General features: G+C 48.6%; 1 protein-coding gene across 8 annotated transcripts in view; it reads right to left on the bottom strand.

Moving 5' to 3' along the window:
• Positions 1 to 594: 594 nt before the first annotated feature.
• ZMYND8 (zinc finger MYND-type containing 8) overlaps positions 595 to 16,835 on the bottom strand; it is a 115,208-nt gene continuing 98,967 nt past the window's right edge. For 6 of the 8 annotated variants that reach the window (XM_061127426.1, XM_061127420.1, XM_061127423.1 and 3 more), the window contains 7 exons: positions 14,277 to 14,357; positions 11,742 to 11,820; positions 10,567 to 10,806; positions 9,055 to 9,212; positions 7,866 to 7,932; positions 4,063 to 4,146; positions 595 to 2,198 (listed from right to left, as the gene is read on the bottom strand). In XM_061127426.1, coding sequence (XP_060983409.1) covers positions 2,059 to 2,198; positions 4,063 to 4,146; positions 7,866 to 7,932; positions 9,055 to 9,212; positions 10,567 to 10,806; positions 11,742 to 11,820; positions 14,277 to 14,357 — 849 coding nt within the window. In that variant the 3' untranslated portion in view covers positions 595 to 2,058. The remainder of the gene's footprint in view (positions 2,199 to 4,062; positions 4,147 to 7,865; positions 7,933 to 9,054; positions 9,213 to 10,566; positions 10,807 to 11,741; positions 11,821 to 14,276; positions 14,358 to 16,835) is intronic. The other 2 variants (XM_061127429.1, XM_061127428.1) reach the window with 1 other exon arrangement.

Here is a 16,835-nt window from a genome sequence, read left to right on the forward strand (position 1 = left end):
TCCATTCCTTTCACAGCATCGGCCGGGGATGGCCTGAGGGGCCAAACCGTGCCCTGCTCTTGTCCAGCCATGAGCTGAGGAGAGTTCACATGTTTCAATGATTGAAAAAACAAAACCAAAACAGTTATGTGACCCACGAAGATGAAATGACCAGGGTGTGCCTGGGCAGAGTCAAGGTCACAGGTTGCCCACAGAGCTCCTTGAAGCTCAGGCTGCCATCTTGGCCACAGAAAGACAAATTCACTCCCTCCCAGTGTTCTTCCAAGACTGACCCAGGATTTCCCTTCTGCCTCCATCTCTGTCAGTAAATCCCCAAGAACTGGACTTCCCAGGAAAGCTCCCAGTGGGAGCCGTTATTTATAATATGGAGAGAGGGGTTCCTGACCTCGTGCGGCCCCGTCTCCGTGTTTGGTCCAAACCTGACACGGCCATCCTGAACAAAGGGAAAACTGCAAATTCGAGGACGACCGAGGCATTTTTCCAAAACAGTTTAATTTAAAAAAGGTGAAGAATCTGAAAAAATTAGGGTGTGGGGGGAACCCAAGAGGGCATACCGCGTGAGTCCACTGGCTCAGTCACAAAGAAACACCATCATCAAAAAAGATATTTAAGTTTAATACAAATTTTATACAAAGAAAATGTGAAAAAATACTTCCATATGCTAAAAGCAATTATGCTTCACAAATAAGGCCAGCTAGGCTAGTTTTTTTTTGTTTGTTTTTTTGACAACTGCAATCGACAAATGTACTTTCCTGTTTTCTTCTAGGACTCTCTCTTTTATTTCTTTTCTAATATGGGTAACTAGCTGGAAACTGTACAGTTCACATCCTCTTATCAACAATGAAGAGAAAGGAAACAAGACTAAAATGTACAACAGAATGTACTGGAATGATATCGTACAATTAATTTTTCTCATATACATACATCACCTTTTTGTGTTGTTCAATGCTTCTTGTTTTACACAACATACAAAATGGTACTACAGCATTCGTAGTGTAACAGACAGCACGGCGGTGTCCTGCTTCCCCTCAAACTGCCTTTGTTTCATGCGGACATAAAAACGTAAAATTCCATCGTATAAATATTACATACATGCTTCGTCTCAGACTCAAATGTCCTCCGCGTGCGTCTCGCCTTTGACTTCTCACTTCCGTGAAGCACGGCCATCTCTTACCAAGCGGGTGTGAGTGTCTTTAAAGGAACCACAAAGCAAAGAAAAACTCTCGTTTTGGAGCTTCTGACTCGAACGCTTCCTACGGTCCCCTCTTCTGCAAACGGAGCTGAGCAGGGCTTGTTTCTAGTTAATCTTCTGTAAACAAGGAGGTGGGGTTTCGTTTTGTTTTGTTTTTTCTCTTTTTTCCCTTTTATAGGAGTAGAGTCATCGTGGAAATCACATAAAATTAACGAGCTCCTCTGCGTGTCCTTCTGGTCCAGAGAGCTTGCCTTTTGTAACATGATAACGTAGTATTTGAAAAGGGGCCAATGGGTGCATGTGATGTGTCCACAGCAGCACCGAATTCTGTGCTGGAAATTCCTGATCCCAATGTGCCATGTACAGACATACGAATGGAAACAGCTCACGGGGCATCAGAGGAGGGCTGTGCGCCAGAGTGAGCCCCACGCCCTCTTGCACCCCTGTGACAGACGGGCTGGATGACCATCCTCTCTCCAGCATCCATTCTTTTTGTTGTTGGGTGTGTTTTCTGTTTTTCATTGTTTTTTTCTCCCTCTTTTCTTTTTTTTTTATAAGTTAAAGTCAATACAAATATAAAAAGGGAAAGGTACTCTAGGCTCGATGACATCCACAAATTGTACATTATTTACATCTAAAGCAAAGGTTTCACGTGGGTGGAACAGTCCTCAGTCAAGGCTATCGCCGGACGTGACGTAGTGTTGGCAGCGCTCCGTGCCGGATGCAGAGGCCGCGTCTGAATGGCTGGCATCCTCCAGTCCGAGGGTGGAGGTCTTCCGGTCTCACGTTTCTTTGCGGTTTCCGGTTTCCCCGGTGTCTGGGGTGTTTCTCTCCATGGGGCGGGCGGCTTGTGTCCCAGCGTGACCCTAGTCCCAGAAGGTGTCCAGGCGGGACTCTTTAGGGATGAGGCTCTTCGAACTGGTACCGGCGTTGTGCTCGGAGCGGGCCGACCCTCGCTTCTCCTCGCTGCCGCTCCAGCAACTGGATTTACTGCTCCGGGAATGGTCTGGGGAGGGGGGAAGCCAAGGGGAAAGGGAGCTTTAGCATCCCTGCCCATCCCTGGCCAAGGGCAACCATCCCCTTCTACATGATCTGCACCTGCTCCCCCAGGAAGCCACCTTCCCCTCCCGACTTCCCACAACACACAGGGGCAAAATCCTGCCACGGTTTACTGCCCTGTATTTGGGGGGTCTGTAAGCATTTAACAAGAGCTGGTTGGAAAAACGGGGGCATCATGCTCAGAGAAAATAAAGACAAGTGGGGAAAAGATACTAAATTATCGAGGAAGATGGTTCTTGTGTGCCACTTAGGACCAGGCACCCTTGCTGCATTAGCAGACACCAAGTACCCCATTGTCCTTGGCCACTAAAAAAGACCCTGAAATTTGGCGTTCAATCTACTTACTTATGTTAATGGGGTTTCTTTAATCATTGCACAGGCAACTTAAAAAAACAGACTTACATCTAAACTAGCCAATGGAAAAGGAGTGAGGACCAGAATGGTTAAGCCCATCTGGGCTTAATGGTTAAGACCAACTGGCTCCCAGTAAGGACAAGCTTAAAGGTCAACTGAAGGATGCAAGAAGCAGAGTAAGACCTAAGGGAGCTTCAAGGACGTGTGCGTCGTAAGGAGCTACATCGTGGATGAGTAAGATGTGAGGACACTGAAGGAAGAGCCAAAGGAGGTATCTGTCCAGCTGGGAGACAGCCCAGCCTGCAGGCTCGGCGGGATGGCCGACTCTGAGAGACCCACCAGCACATCACTGAGATCCCATCATATCCTAGATCATTTACCAAGTTCAGACAGGTTGGGACAAAACTTTTTTTAACTTCTTGAGGTGGGATGATAATATTTGATCAAAAGAAGTCAGCTATCAAGCTTAGAGACAGAATTGGGGTGAGGGAGCAAGGGACCAGATCATCGCCTAGAAGGATGACCGCTCTTATCATCGCCTGGTGACAGGCAGGCGTGTGTGTGGTCCTGAGCTCTTCTGGAAGAGAAGCAGCAAAGACAGTGAGAAGGATCTCCCAAGTCCTTGATTCTCTCAGGAGGGAACGCTTCCTCATCACTTGCATCTGCGACCCAAAGGGGGCGCTATCGCAGTGGGCAGAGCTGGGGGCCAGGGTCGCGCTCTCTTACAGTCCTTGAATCCACCTCTTCTTACATGTTCTTCCCTACTCGCGCCGCCTACACTGTTGTTCCTCTGCAAGGTCAGTGATGCAGGTGGTCATCACAACACGGAAACTGACAACAATGCAGTCAAGTCACACTGGAGTCTCCCCAGCTCTGCTGAAGGCAGAGACCAGCTGGGCAGCAGGGCTTAGCTTCCTTAGCAGAGAAGCCGCATCCCAGAGCCAGGCTGGCCCCCTGAGTAACTGCAGTCTGACCTCTCCCCTCTCCCACCGACAGGACAGGGCGTGCTGGCTGGTTCAGCCAGGCACTGCAGAGGACAATGGGTCTGACTCCAGGACTCATCATGAGAAGACCAAGGATGAAGTCCCTTCACGAAGCCAGATGGGGAATTCCCTGGCAGTTCAGTGGTTAGGACTTGATGCTTTCACTGCCAAGGGTAACAGGTTCAATCCCTGCTCAGGGAACTAAGATCCCATGAGCTGCACAGCATGGTCAAAAAAGAAAAAAAAAACAAAGAAGCCAGACTGTCTGCCCTGGCTCTCTCACTTCCTGCTGCAGTTTCCGATGGTCATCAGAGGCACTAATGCGAGGAAGAAACCAGGCAAAGCCAAGACCCATCACTCGGGAGAACAGGAGACACGCCCACAAAGGAAACACACACGGACACACACAGGACGAGCGGTCCGCCTGCCGGGAGCAGCCGCCCGGCGGCTCCCGCGGGGCGGGTTCATACTTACACTTCTGGGCTGGGTAGCTGGGGTGCGGCTGGTGGTCTGTGGTGGCTGGGGCAGAGGCGGGCTGTTTGTCGCACGTGTTGCTAACTGAAGAGACAGCACAGGCCCCCTCAGAGTCTGGCGGAGAGCTGAGTCCGCCAACCCCACGGGCTCGCTCTCCTGCTCATCAACAGGCTACTGGTCTTAGCACTGGGGGGGGCTGCTGGGTCGATATCACCATTTTCCAACTCAAGGCATGCACAGGAGACTGAGGCTTTCAAAAGTGCATATTAAAACCATGAACAGGATCACTGGACACAGCACGAGATTACAGGTGGCAATAAGGCATACAATGACATAGAAGCAACCACGTGAAGCCATCAACTCCCAGAATTTTGACAGCAAATGTTTCTCGGAACCACTAGCTCTACCAAGAGCTTAATTCAGGCGGGGAAACGGGAGGTGGCCGGCTCCACCACACTGAGGTGGGAAGGCTCCGCCCAAGGAACCCAGATTATTTAGGGCAAGTATAATCACGAATCTACTGCCAAGGCTGATGACAGGTCAGGGAAGAGAGGGTGATGGAGGTGCGTGTGGCGAGAGGACTGAGGGAGGAGCCACAGGTGAGAGTTCAGTGGGCCACTCCTCAGCCACAATGGTAGGACACCAGCACAGAATCGTCTGAAATGGAAGAGCCGGGGAAATCGCTGAAGATACGATACAGAGGGGAGAAAAAAACCTCCAGGGAAAAGTAAGGCTACACAGAGATGGAAATGTATTCATAGTGCACTGTTTGACTCTGCAACGAACAGCACGACCATAGTGATGGAAACAGATGATGACCTGCCAACCTTGAAGACTCAGCCAACAGCCGGAACTGGGAAGGACCAACTACAGTTACAGAAGAGAATGCACATGTTCTCCACCTTGATGGTGGGGAAGTCAGAGCAGGAAGATGGAAAAGTCTGAATATGACTGTGGAGGAGAGGTGAGGGAGGCAGTGAGCACCAAGAGAGGGGTCCAGGGACACTGTTTCCTCCAGCTGGAGAACAAGGCCTAAAGAGTAAGTGTTGAAATGGACCAAGGGAACCCACAGAGCACATCAAACAGTGACAGAGTGGTCTGGGAGAGAGGGGAGAAGAGAGTTGATAAGTGACCCTGATTCTCCTCTAAAGCCAGAAGTCAACAAGCAACGTCTAGATAAAGTCGAGAAACAGAAATATGGGGAAACAAGTTATTTATAAATAAGTACCAGCTGCAAAAAGATAGCCATGGAGACTGAGATGAGGAACTGTTTTGCCCTGTACGATTTTCTCTGACTAGTCATCCCTTGGTATCAGGGATGGTACAGCAGATTCATTCCAGGACCCACCATGGATACTGGATTCCATGGATACTTAAGTCTCATGGTCAGCCCTCCATATCCACAGATTCAACCAGCTACAGACTGTGTAGTACTGTATTCATTATGGGGAAAAAAATCCACACAGACGTGGACCTGCATGGTTCAAACCCATGTTGTTTAAGAGTCAACTCGATAGGCATGCATCACTTTAAAATCTTAAAATGAAGAGACAAGTGACCAGGAGAGGCCAACGCCCACCCCGAGGAAGCTCCTATCTCCTGTTTGACCTTTTCCCTCCGGACTAGATGCTCATCTTAACCAGCCTGGTTCCAGAAGCCGATAAAGAGCACAGGAACCTCCATGCTTTTGCAAAGCCCACTTTTCTCCAGATTCCTTCTACACTGTCAGCAAGCAGGGAGCACTAACGGAAGCCCTGAGACGTACAAGGATCAGAAGATGAGCTGGTCTGTCTGCTTTGATGACAACCCATCAGCCAGATGGCTGTGGAGTGCAACAGGGGGCAGTGAGGAGCAGTGAGCTCCCAGTCCTGATCGGCCTCCAGGGACCTCCGGTTCAGCTCCCTTCAAGCTCACGCTCTAGAATAACACTGCGGCACTCCCTAAAAAATGCTGACAATTCGGTACCTTTCCCTCCCTGCCCCTCTAGTCATCAGACTCCCCGGGATGGTCTTCTCCCCACTCCACCCTCCTCACCAACTCCCCAGCAATTCGAGCCTTCCTACCTCCTCTCTCCAGCCTCCCTTCCTACCCCCTCACACACCAGGGTGCTTCAGCTCGGGGGTCAGCCAGTGACGGCCCACAGGCCAAATCCAGCCCAACGCCTGCTCTTCCAAGTGCAAGCTCACCGCAGCACAGGCGCATCTGTTTATGTGCCATCTGCAGCTGCTTTCATCCGACAACAGCAGTTCTGATAAAGACGGTGTGGCCCTCGAAGCTTCACCTCTTCTCCTCTCTGATCCTTTACAGAAAGTCTACCAACCCCTGGGCCAGGGAACACCTCATCCACCTCACAGCTGGGAGATGCCGTATCTCCCAACTGTCTTCCTGCACGCAAGCCTCCTTGTCCCACCGGATTCCATACCCCACAGCATCGCCGATCTTCCTAAGGCCCGTTTATCTTCCCCTGTGGATGCGGCCACTTTGCTGCTCAACAGCGCCCCCTGCCTGCAGCAGTGTTTTCCCCACAGCTTGAACCCTTCCCCAGGCCAACCACCTCTGCAGCTCTGACACATCCAAAATCCTCCTGCTTAGGGCTCAGCTGGTGTTTCTAAACTCACTCTCCACTTCAGTCGAACAGAAACTCTTATATCACCACCAAAAGCAGGAACACATAATACCTGCCATAGACAGCAGGCAACACGACAAATCAACATAATGAAAACCAAACAGTAGCAGGAAGCTCTAGGCGGGTGCCATGCTGCTGAGGTCTCAAGTCTGCTCTGCCTTTGTTAAAAAGAGAAGCTAGAAGAAGGCATGAGGAAGACACCTCCGCTCCAAACTCAACGTGTCCTCAAGATGTTATCACAAGACCCGAGTGAGAGTGAGAAGGGAGTTGACAGGTGGTTCAATCGTAATTCCATGCCAAGTTCATATTCCCCCTGAGGTCAGCTCATGCCACTCCGCCTTCATGTCCCCCGAGCCCAAACCCCACTTCCAGTGCCTCTGGGAAGTCTCCAGCCACCCTAACAAGGGACATCACTTCTTCCTCTATGTACTCAATATGCAGAAATGAAAAACAAAAACAAAAAGTTTGGTTTTCAACAGAAGAGAATGATCTAGAAGAGAAAAAGACCCTGGCTGGAGCTGAAGGACCCTGAAAGCAGCAGAATAGTTCTCACTGAGGACGAACCCTTTTGGAAGGCCCTAAAAGTGGTTTGAGAGGGTGCAGGGGAAACACCCAGTGGGCTAGAAGACAGCTCAAACTCCGCAAAAGAGGAGAACTAGAAAAGTTAGTGCCAGATAACCCACCCAAGACAGCCTGCCAGGTTATCCCTCGAGAGGAAAGATTTCTACAGAAAGATCATCTACCTAGAAATTTTTTTTCCCCCTCTGAAGGCTCAAGTACCCTCCTCCATGAAATGTGGGTGCTGGGACCTCAGGGACAGTTTCACACAGTTTCATTTGCTACAGTCATTTCTGAGGGCAGAAGAACTGCCCAAACCAAATCCATCTTCTAGCCCACCCCAGGTCAGCAACAGAACCTCTCTGTGTCTTTGGTGTGGAACTCCAAAAAGAAAATCAAAAACAAGGTCAACACTGATTCGCTTGGAGAAATGCCTCAAAGCCGCCTGCCCAGACACTCCCTCACGCCTGCTGACCGGCCCAGGGAGCCCCCGAGGACCCCTAAGGAAACCCAGTTTGAAAACCACCGCCCTGAACCCTTCAGGCTCTCCCTGAGGACACGGCTCCCCTCTGCCCGTGCGGAACGTGAGCGCGAATTCACCCACCAGGGGGCAACGTACCAGAGCCTTGGTTGGAGCCTAAGAGAATGGAGGAGGGCGTCTCCCTGGAGCCAGAGAGGTCGAGGGTCTAGAAACACAAAAAGAGAGAGATGGAGGCAAGGCTCTGGGTTCAGCGGAGCCCCCCCAGGGAAGCCCCGGGATCCCTGGGGATGCGTGTCACGACCCCGCCAACACCTTCATGCCGCCTGCTCAGGGAGGGGAGGCCAGGTCAGCTGGGGTGGCCCTACCCCTGTGCCCTTTAGGGAGGCCCCTTACTCCACTCTCGAGCCTCAGCTTCAAGGACACTGTTCCTCAACTGCCCGCTCTCTGACCTACTCGCCTCTCCGGATTTCTACCCTATCCCAAAAGGAAGTACAGCCGTCTCCCAGGACCCAAGGTGGAATGGTTCAGGAGCCCCCAAGGAAACTAAAACCCAAGGATGCACAAGTTCCCTATATAAAGTGGTCTGGAAGGATGAATACAACTGTGCCTTTGTATCCGAGGGTTTCGCATTCACGGATCCAACAAAACACAGAATGGAATTTTGGCTGGTTGCAGCTACAGATGAGAAATCCATGGATTCTGAGGGCTGACTACATATTACATCATATTATAATCGATTCACGTTTATTTCACAATAACCTCTTCCTCAGCAATAATATCAATGAAATCAAAGAGGTTTGACTTCTGGGATGACTTGATGTTTTCCCTAATACACATGAAGCAAAACCATAATGATTACAAGTGTTAAAAACGACCAACATGTCACCTAAAATAATGTCTGCATACAATCCACATACCACTCCCTGGGAAAATAAGAGGTGTGACCTCTGTGTCCAACACAGCAGCCACCAGCCATCCATGGCCATTTATTGCATTTAAATTAGTTACTATTAAATTAATTTAGTAACATCTGAAATCCAGGTTCTTGGTCACAATGGCCACAGTTCAAGTGCTCAACAGCCACTTGAGGCTGGTGGCTCCCACAACGGGCAGAGGAGATACAGAACACTCCCAACATCACAGGTTCTACTGGACAACACTTGCCCTCAACACACACCTGGGGAGAAGGAGGCCTGCGGAGACCCTGTCGCCCCCACCTGCAGCCTGAAGACAGACACGCTCCTACAGCACGGGGCTCACCGTGGCGGTGGGAGGGGGCAGGTCTGAGAGTCTGCTTGGCCCCGAGGAGTGTGGGATGGATACTCACCGAGCCACTGTCCTTGCTTTTCTCAGCTGGCGTCTCCTTCTCTTTCGAGGCGCTGGTTTCCGGGGGGGCTGCCTGAGTACTGGAGGAGGTGCCCTGGGATGACTTATTTAGTGTTTCTGTGTTCACCTCGGGGTCTGCTTCCTGCTGAGGGGCGGTAGCTGAGGGCAAAGGGCGACAGAAGCCACATGTAAGCCGAGCGTAGTAGCGCCCGGGCCCGCAGGGAACCCTGCTCCGTGCAAACCACCACGTGTTAAGAGATGCCACCCAGCCCTGCCCAGGGCACAGCACGGGCCCAGAATAGCTGGACTGAAGCCTTCCCAGACACAGGAATTCCAGACTGTGCATGAAGATATGTTCATTTTTCAGAGTCTATGATTTAAGTTTCATTAAATCATTCTGGAGACAAAATCATGTTCGTGAAGCAAACAGCTTAGTACGGCTGTTACAATTACTCATTTCATAATTTCTGATTTTAGACCAGTGTTCACACCTCATGCACTCACTTTCACCCTGTAACAGCAGACTTGAGAGGTTTTGACAGACCCTATGGGCCACAAATCCTAAAACATTTACTCTGGACCTTCATAAAAAAAAGCTTACCAACCCTTGCCTAGAGTCTCTCAAACTTGGGTCGTTCATCTACCACCTTTGAAAAATTTGCCAATCCACTGATACAGTCCCTTGTCATATTATTTATGTTATTTGCATTTAAATAAATTCTTTTAAGTGGAGACTTTTACTTCTAAACACAGAAATCTAATATTGGCCATAAATAAGCGCTAACTGTAAAATATTACTAATAAATATTATTAATAAGTTCTAACTAGATGGTGCTTCCAGCTAGAGTCTCCTGGCCTGGGATCTGCTCGCTCTGCATTAGAAAGAGATTTTAAAGACAAATTAGCTCCAAACCATCACTCTGTCCTTCACATAAGAACTGGTGATTGTTTAAAGCCTTTTGTCCAGGATGGGCTCCATGGTGGGGGGCTGTCCTGTGCATTGCAGAACGGGGTAGAAGATGCACTTTATTTCTGTGTGTGTCCGCTTAGTCACTCAGTCATGTCTGACTCTTTGTAACCCCATGAACTGTAGCCTGCCAGGCTCCTCCGTCTGTGGGATTCTCTAGGCAAGCATACTGGAGTGGGCTGCCACTCCTTTCTCCAGGGGATCTTCTCAACCCAGAGATCGAACCCAGGTCTCCTGCATTGCAGGCAGATTCTTTACACCATCTGAGCTACCAGGGACGCCCCCATTTGGTTTGGGCAGAGACAGATACTGCCCCCAGTGGAGAACCACAGCAAGCCACAGGAAACTGAAGTCATCTGGGCTGTCATTACAGGCCGCCAAGGAACCCAGAGGGTGGAGACAACGGAGCCTGGGGACTGGGCCTGCTGCGGTCTCGTGTGCACCAGTCACTTGTGGTGAGTGGGCGCAGCAAGTGCCCTGTGGTCCAGGGGGAGCCAAGGGCCCGCCCCCCACAGCCTGGGCCAGATGGCGCTCCCGAGGCCCTACCTGACTGGGTGCAAGACTTCATGTGCTCGGGCCAGTGGGCCTGCTGGCAGGGGTAGTCGCAGTAGCTGGTGTTCCAGCAGCAGTAGAAGATGGCCTCCTTCTTGCAGTTGGCGCACCACTGCTTCTTCTTGGTCTCGTCCACCGCCTGCTGCTTCTCCAGCTCCAGCTGCTTCTTCACCTCGGCAATGAGCCGGTCCCGCTCCTGCTCTAGGCTCTGCCGCATCTCTGCCATGGTCAGCTCTGCCAGGGGAGGGCAGGGGAGAGGATGCCAACTTCACCCCCCATCCCAGGCCGTGGGCTCATTCACAGCAGGTCAGACGGTGGATCCTGACAGCTGTGAATCTCTGGTCACATGAGCCAGTGCAGAGAGTCACCCAGCCTCCCTGAGCTCCAACGTCCTCATCTGTAAAACGGGCATTCACCGTGCCAACCTGAGGAACTGTTTGTGATCAGGAATGTCAGGTCCTGAGGATAATGATAATGGGGCCCCGTGGTGACTCTGCAGGAAGTGCTCACATAAATCCTCAGAACAATCCCCACTCAATTCATTTTGAAATTTATCATTTGTATAAGCTTTTTTTTCCTATCAAATACTTAATACAGTACCTGTGATCTGTAGGCACTGTTGTAAACACTTTATAAATATGAACTCTTTTAATCCTTGCACTAATCTTAAGGAGGTGACCACTACTATTCCACCCATTTCACAGATAAGGAAACTGAGGCACACAGCTAAGATGGGCAGAACTGGGGCTGCAACTTGGATATACTTCCTTCTCGATGTGTTTGGTGGCAGCGGATCTAATCTTCCAGACAGGGCAGGGCCTCAGCACTGATCATTGGGCCAGGACAATTACCAAACTGCTCAGGCTACTGAGATGTCTCTCAATTTTACAACAGGTCACAGCTCACACGCAGAAGCAGCTACCACAGCTGTTGGGATGAATTTGCTGCTGATGTTGGTGTTTGGAAGAGAGGAAAGGGGGTTCCCGCCAGCTCCTGCTTCATACCTGGTTTCTCCAGGTTAGACTCCCCAGGATGCTGTGTTCTCCCCAGGAGTGGTACATCCCCCTGGCCTTCTTTTGACCCAGTTCACACCTGGGCCCAACTCTAGACACGTGAAGAAGTTCCTATTCAGAACCTTCGTCAATGCAGACCAGGTCAGCAGCACTCACCCAAGTTGTGTTTCATTTCTGAGAGCTCCTGCTGGTGCAGCCACTGGAGTTTCTCTATCTCAATCCTCAGCCTGCGGATCTGTAAGAAGACAGAAGACTTACAAAGCGCATCTGGGTGCCTGTTGCCAACAGGGCTCAGGAGCTCCAGCTCTCACTATGGGCTAATGTCACGTGCTGAGTCAAAGGGCAGGCAGCCTGGTCTCTGCTGGCCTCCCCCAGATGGGTGCCAGTGAGTTAGTCCAAATTCGTGAGAAATTCTGCTTCAAAAAAACCAAATACAAGTGGTCTATCTTTTCCAAGAGATGCTCTAGGAAAAGCCATTTAAAGTGAAAAAAGAAGACAGATTTTCAAAATAAATAGTACAGGGAATCCCCTGCATACAAACAAGTTCCATTCCTAGAGCCCCGTTCATAAGCCCAATTTGCTCGTAAGTCCAACAAAGTTAGCCTAAGCAACCAACACAAGTGGCTGCATAGTCCAGCACCAGCTACATCACTGCTGCTTTTATGCTTGCTTCTGGACACCCTGGGCTTGAAATAAAGATACTGTAATACTGCACTCTCCACAGTAAAGCACCAAGGCACAATCACTTGTGGAAGATATATGCACATGTCAATGTACGCCAGACACGTGAACTAACTTATGTGATCGGACATGCAAACATTCGCGTCTTTGAGAGTTCCCAATGTGAAGGTTCACACATAAGAGATTTACTATATGTAAAAGCTTTGAGCAGGACTTTGGCCTAAAAAAATAAAACTAAAACACCCTAAAAACAGCTTTATTTTATCTCGGACCTAAAGTTTTGGGTGGGGGCCATAATCATTCACCTGAAATCCCAAAGCTTAATAACCATTCTGGAAACCATAGGGTATTTGGGGTGGAGGGGAGGAGGAGTGTATTTGGGGCCAAATTCATTTGGAGAGAAGAAAATATAAACCCAAACTGAACTGATACAAGGCTGCTGACAGTGTTTAATCATCACCATGGTTCTTAACTGGGATGACTTTTGCCCCCCTCCTCTGTCTATGACGCTGCAGTGCCTGGAGACATTCTGGGTTGTTTCTGGCATCCAGAGGGTAGAGACCAGGAATTCTGCTCAACATCCCAGACAGACAGGATGGCCCCCACCATGGCGAAACATCTGGCACCAACGTCAGGAGCTTCAAGGCTGAGAAATCCTGATTTTTCCAACACGGTGGGAACAATCTTTCTGTATCACTGCAGAAATGTTGTCTCTAACTGTGAAAGGGGGCTACATATTACGTCGTTAAAATCTGGAATATTCTGACATCTTTCAAGACCCAAGGTTTCAGGTAACCCCACATCAATTAAATGAACAAAAAGGAATAAAGTATGGCGACAGGTCAGGGTGAAGGAGAGGAGGTTTTTCTAAAAACAGCATTTGGCCTTGTTGTTTGACACCCCAGCATAATCATAAAGACGGTCATATAGCAAAACTACCTAAAGAGATTCATCGATTTTTCTTGGGACCTCCCTGAAATCTTGACATTCACACAGCTCTCTTGGGACTTCCCTGGCAGTCCAGTGGCTAAGATTCCATGCTCCTAATGCCGAGGACACAGGTTCAATCCCTGGTCAGGGAAGTAGGATCCTATAAGGGGCTCAGTGTGGCAAAAAAAAAAAAAAAAAAACCACACAGTTCTCTGTTTAAGGCCCATCAGAGCATCTTCCTGGAGACGTCCCCCTCTTTTTTCGGGTGCCAGCCTCACTCTGCCTGCCCTCTCACATCAATGGCTCCGCGTGGGGTTCCCCTCACTTTCCATCATGATTTTCAATGATCTGAAGAAGTCTTGCCACTTGTCATTTCCCCAAGGGACCCGTCTGCAGCCAGTTTACACTGACATTATCCTAGGAAGAAAATTCAGGGAGGCTTTTCTTTTAAAAAAAAAAAATAAGTGGTCACTTCCTAAGTGGATATTTCCATGTTTTAACCACTCCATTCTCTAAGTAATCATCTAAATTGAGGAAGCTTGGGATACTACCTCTTGAACACCAAGATCACTTGAATAAAAAAGTCCAAACTTCAGGAGATGCCGAAGGAGCCAATTTCACACGGGGCCAAAATAACCGGTTTCTGGTTTCGCCAGTGGGTCAATCACTCGGGCTCTGGTTTCGGCTGTTCGGGTTAGAAGTGAGGTGATGGCAGAGAGCAGGGTGTGTCTCCACAGCACCAGCTTCCTAGCCAACTGAAAAAATACCCTCAACACCGCCATCAAGGCAGAGCGAGCCTGGGGACCGGAGCCAGAACCTGAGAGGGGTTTCCAGAGAACTTCTTCAGGGCGCCCCCATATCAGCCCAGAGAAGACACCCTGAGCAGACAGGGAGTGAAGAATGGGAGGGAGGCTCACGGGAGAGGAGACACATGTGGACACAGCGCTGGTTCACGCTGTTTTACGGCAGGAGCTAAACACTGCAAAGCAATTTCACTTCAGTTTTTAAAAACTTTAAAAAAATATATGAAGCACAGATAACAACCACAAAAAAACAAGAATGGCATGTGTCACCTCTGACCTCAGCTATGGTGCTTCCAGTAGTGTTCTTAGAAAGATCGTTATATATTTCCGTCATCGTGCCTTTTATTGCATCCATCATCTGAAAAGATAAAAACAGAAGTAATTTAGGTGATCAACTTCCCTGAGACTTTTCCTAGATGACATATATCTAAAATCGATCTGTACAAAGCAAAGGAAACCATAAACAAAACAAAAAGACAACCTCACAATGGGAGAAAACATTTGCAAATGAAGCAACCAACAAGGAATTAATCTCCAAAAAGGAATTACTCTCCAAAATACCCAAGCAGCTCAATATAAAAAAAAAAAAAACAATGCAATCAAAAAATGGGGAGGGGGGGGGGAGATCTAAATAGACATTTCTCCAGAGAAGACATACAGATGGCCAACAAACACACGAAAAGATGCTCAAAACCACTAATGATTAGAGGAATGCAAATCAAAAGTACCCTGAGGTGTCACCCTCACACCAGTCAGAATGGCCATCATCAAAAAAATCTTAAACGATAAATGCTTTGGAAATGGTGTGGAGAAAAGGGAACCCTCCTACACTATTGATGGGAACATAAATTGGTACGGCCACTAAAGAGAACTATATGGAATTTCCTTAAAAAACTAAAAACAGAGCTACCATGTGAGCCAGTAATCCTACTCCTAGGCATGTATCTGAAGAAAACCATAATTCAAAAGGAGGCATGCACCCCAGTGCTCACCGTAGTGCTATTGACAATAGCCGGGGCATGGGCAAAACCTACAATGTCCATTGACAGAGGAACGGATACAGAAGATGTACCTACATACAACGGAGTACTACTCAGCCACAAAAAAGGCATGAAATAGTGCCATCTGCAGAGATGTGGCTGAACCTAGAGACCGTCACACAGAGTGAAGACAGACAGATAAATATTGTCCAATATCGCTTCTATGTGGAAGCCAAGAAAATGGCAGGGATGAACTTACTGGCAAAGCAGCAACAGTCACAAATGTAGCAAACAAACTTTCGGCTACAAAAGGGGGGGTTGGGGGAGTGGGGAGACTCTGACTGGGAGACTGGGACTGACATTTATACACCACTACGTACACAATAGATAACTCCCGAGAACCTACTGTCCAACACAGGGAACTCTCCTCAATGCTCTGTGGTGACCTAAAGGGGCACACACCCGCTGAGCCCTCCCACATTACAGGAGGGACAGGAGGGGACGGGAGACCAAACCAGGTCTCAGATCTGGCCCAGCCACTGCCAAGACGCCCCTGTGCTATGCAGTTTGCTCCAACTCAGCAAGAAAACGGGACAAAGAGCACCCTTGTATCTGATGCCCGAGATTTCTTCCTGCCATTAAGTCTTGCCATCCACAACTCTAAGCCCCAGGCATAAAACAAGGATAATAACACTGCCCCCTTGTAGGGTGTATACAAGGATTAAATGAGAAAAAGAGGAGACTGTGGTTCAGTATCTGCTGAGGAGTTCATAAAGAAATACCTGTTTTCTTAATTTCACAAAAGAATTAACTCTCAAGAACATGTGATCGCAAAACTGCTGCCAACCCCAAAAGGGTAACCCCCATTTCACCCCCAAAATAGGTGGAAAATGAATAAAGTATCTGTTGAAATATTAGTTCTCCCCCTTGTTGCAGGGACCACAGGGGGATGTTGCCAGCAAAAACACTTTGTGCTTTATGGTCAGCCATTCTGTACGGGCCTCCCTGCTCAGGTCCATTTAAAATATTCAAAGGAAATTGCTTTACGAGAAAACTTTAGAGAGTGGATGAAATCCAATACTTTACTAATGCCATAGTTACATTCCATTTTAAAGAAATCATGAATTTGTGGACTGACCTTCGTTCCCACTTCCAAATATAGCAAAGAACTCAACATTAATAAAAAGAGCCCTTCTGCCAAAACACACAAATCTGGGTCTTCAACTCTGGGTCACCTCAGACACAAGCAAGTTCACCAGCTCCAAAACTATGTCGCTGAGTTCATTTTCTTAACTGCAAAGAAAATGCCTATCAAAATGTTCATTCCTCAATTTTGCCCCATGAGTAAGGGGGAGAACTGTAAGAGATGGAATAAAAAGGGCTGCAGGAGCGGATAACACTGGCTTGGTGTGAACACCAGCCTGAGCTGCGTGGCAGCCTCAGTTTTCTCATCTGTAAATGGACAACTCGGACCAAATCAACGGAAAGCGATACAAGAAGTCCAATCAATGGCAAGCGAACGAGAAACCTTTTGGGGGGAACTTCCCTGGTGGTCCAGGGGCTAAGCTTCTGCACCAATGCAGGGGGCCTGGGTCTGATTCCTGGTCAGAGAACAAGATCCCACATGCGAACTAAGAATCTGCACACCACAACTAAAGACCTGGAACAGCCAAATAGATAAATAATTTAAAAAAATAAATAAATAAGGAAAAGGAAGCCATTTAAGCAATACCAGACATCTTAAATCAGTCATTTTAAAAAATTACCCTCTTGTAATTCTACAACAGATCTTGTTAGGAAGAAAGTCTCCACGTGGTACCATTAATTCTTTTTTTTTACTATAACTTATTTACGCA

The sequence above is a fragment of the Dama dama genome, chromosome 23 (assembly GCF_033118175.1).
Source record: "Dama dama isolate Ldn47 chromosome 23, ASM3311817v1, whole genome shotgun sequence".
In the NCBI taxonomy this organism is placed as follows: Eukaryota; Metazoa; Chordata; class Mammalia; order Artiodactyla; family Cervidae; genus Dama; species Dama dama.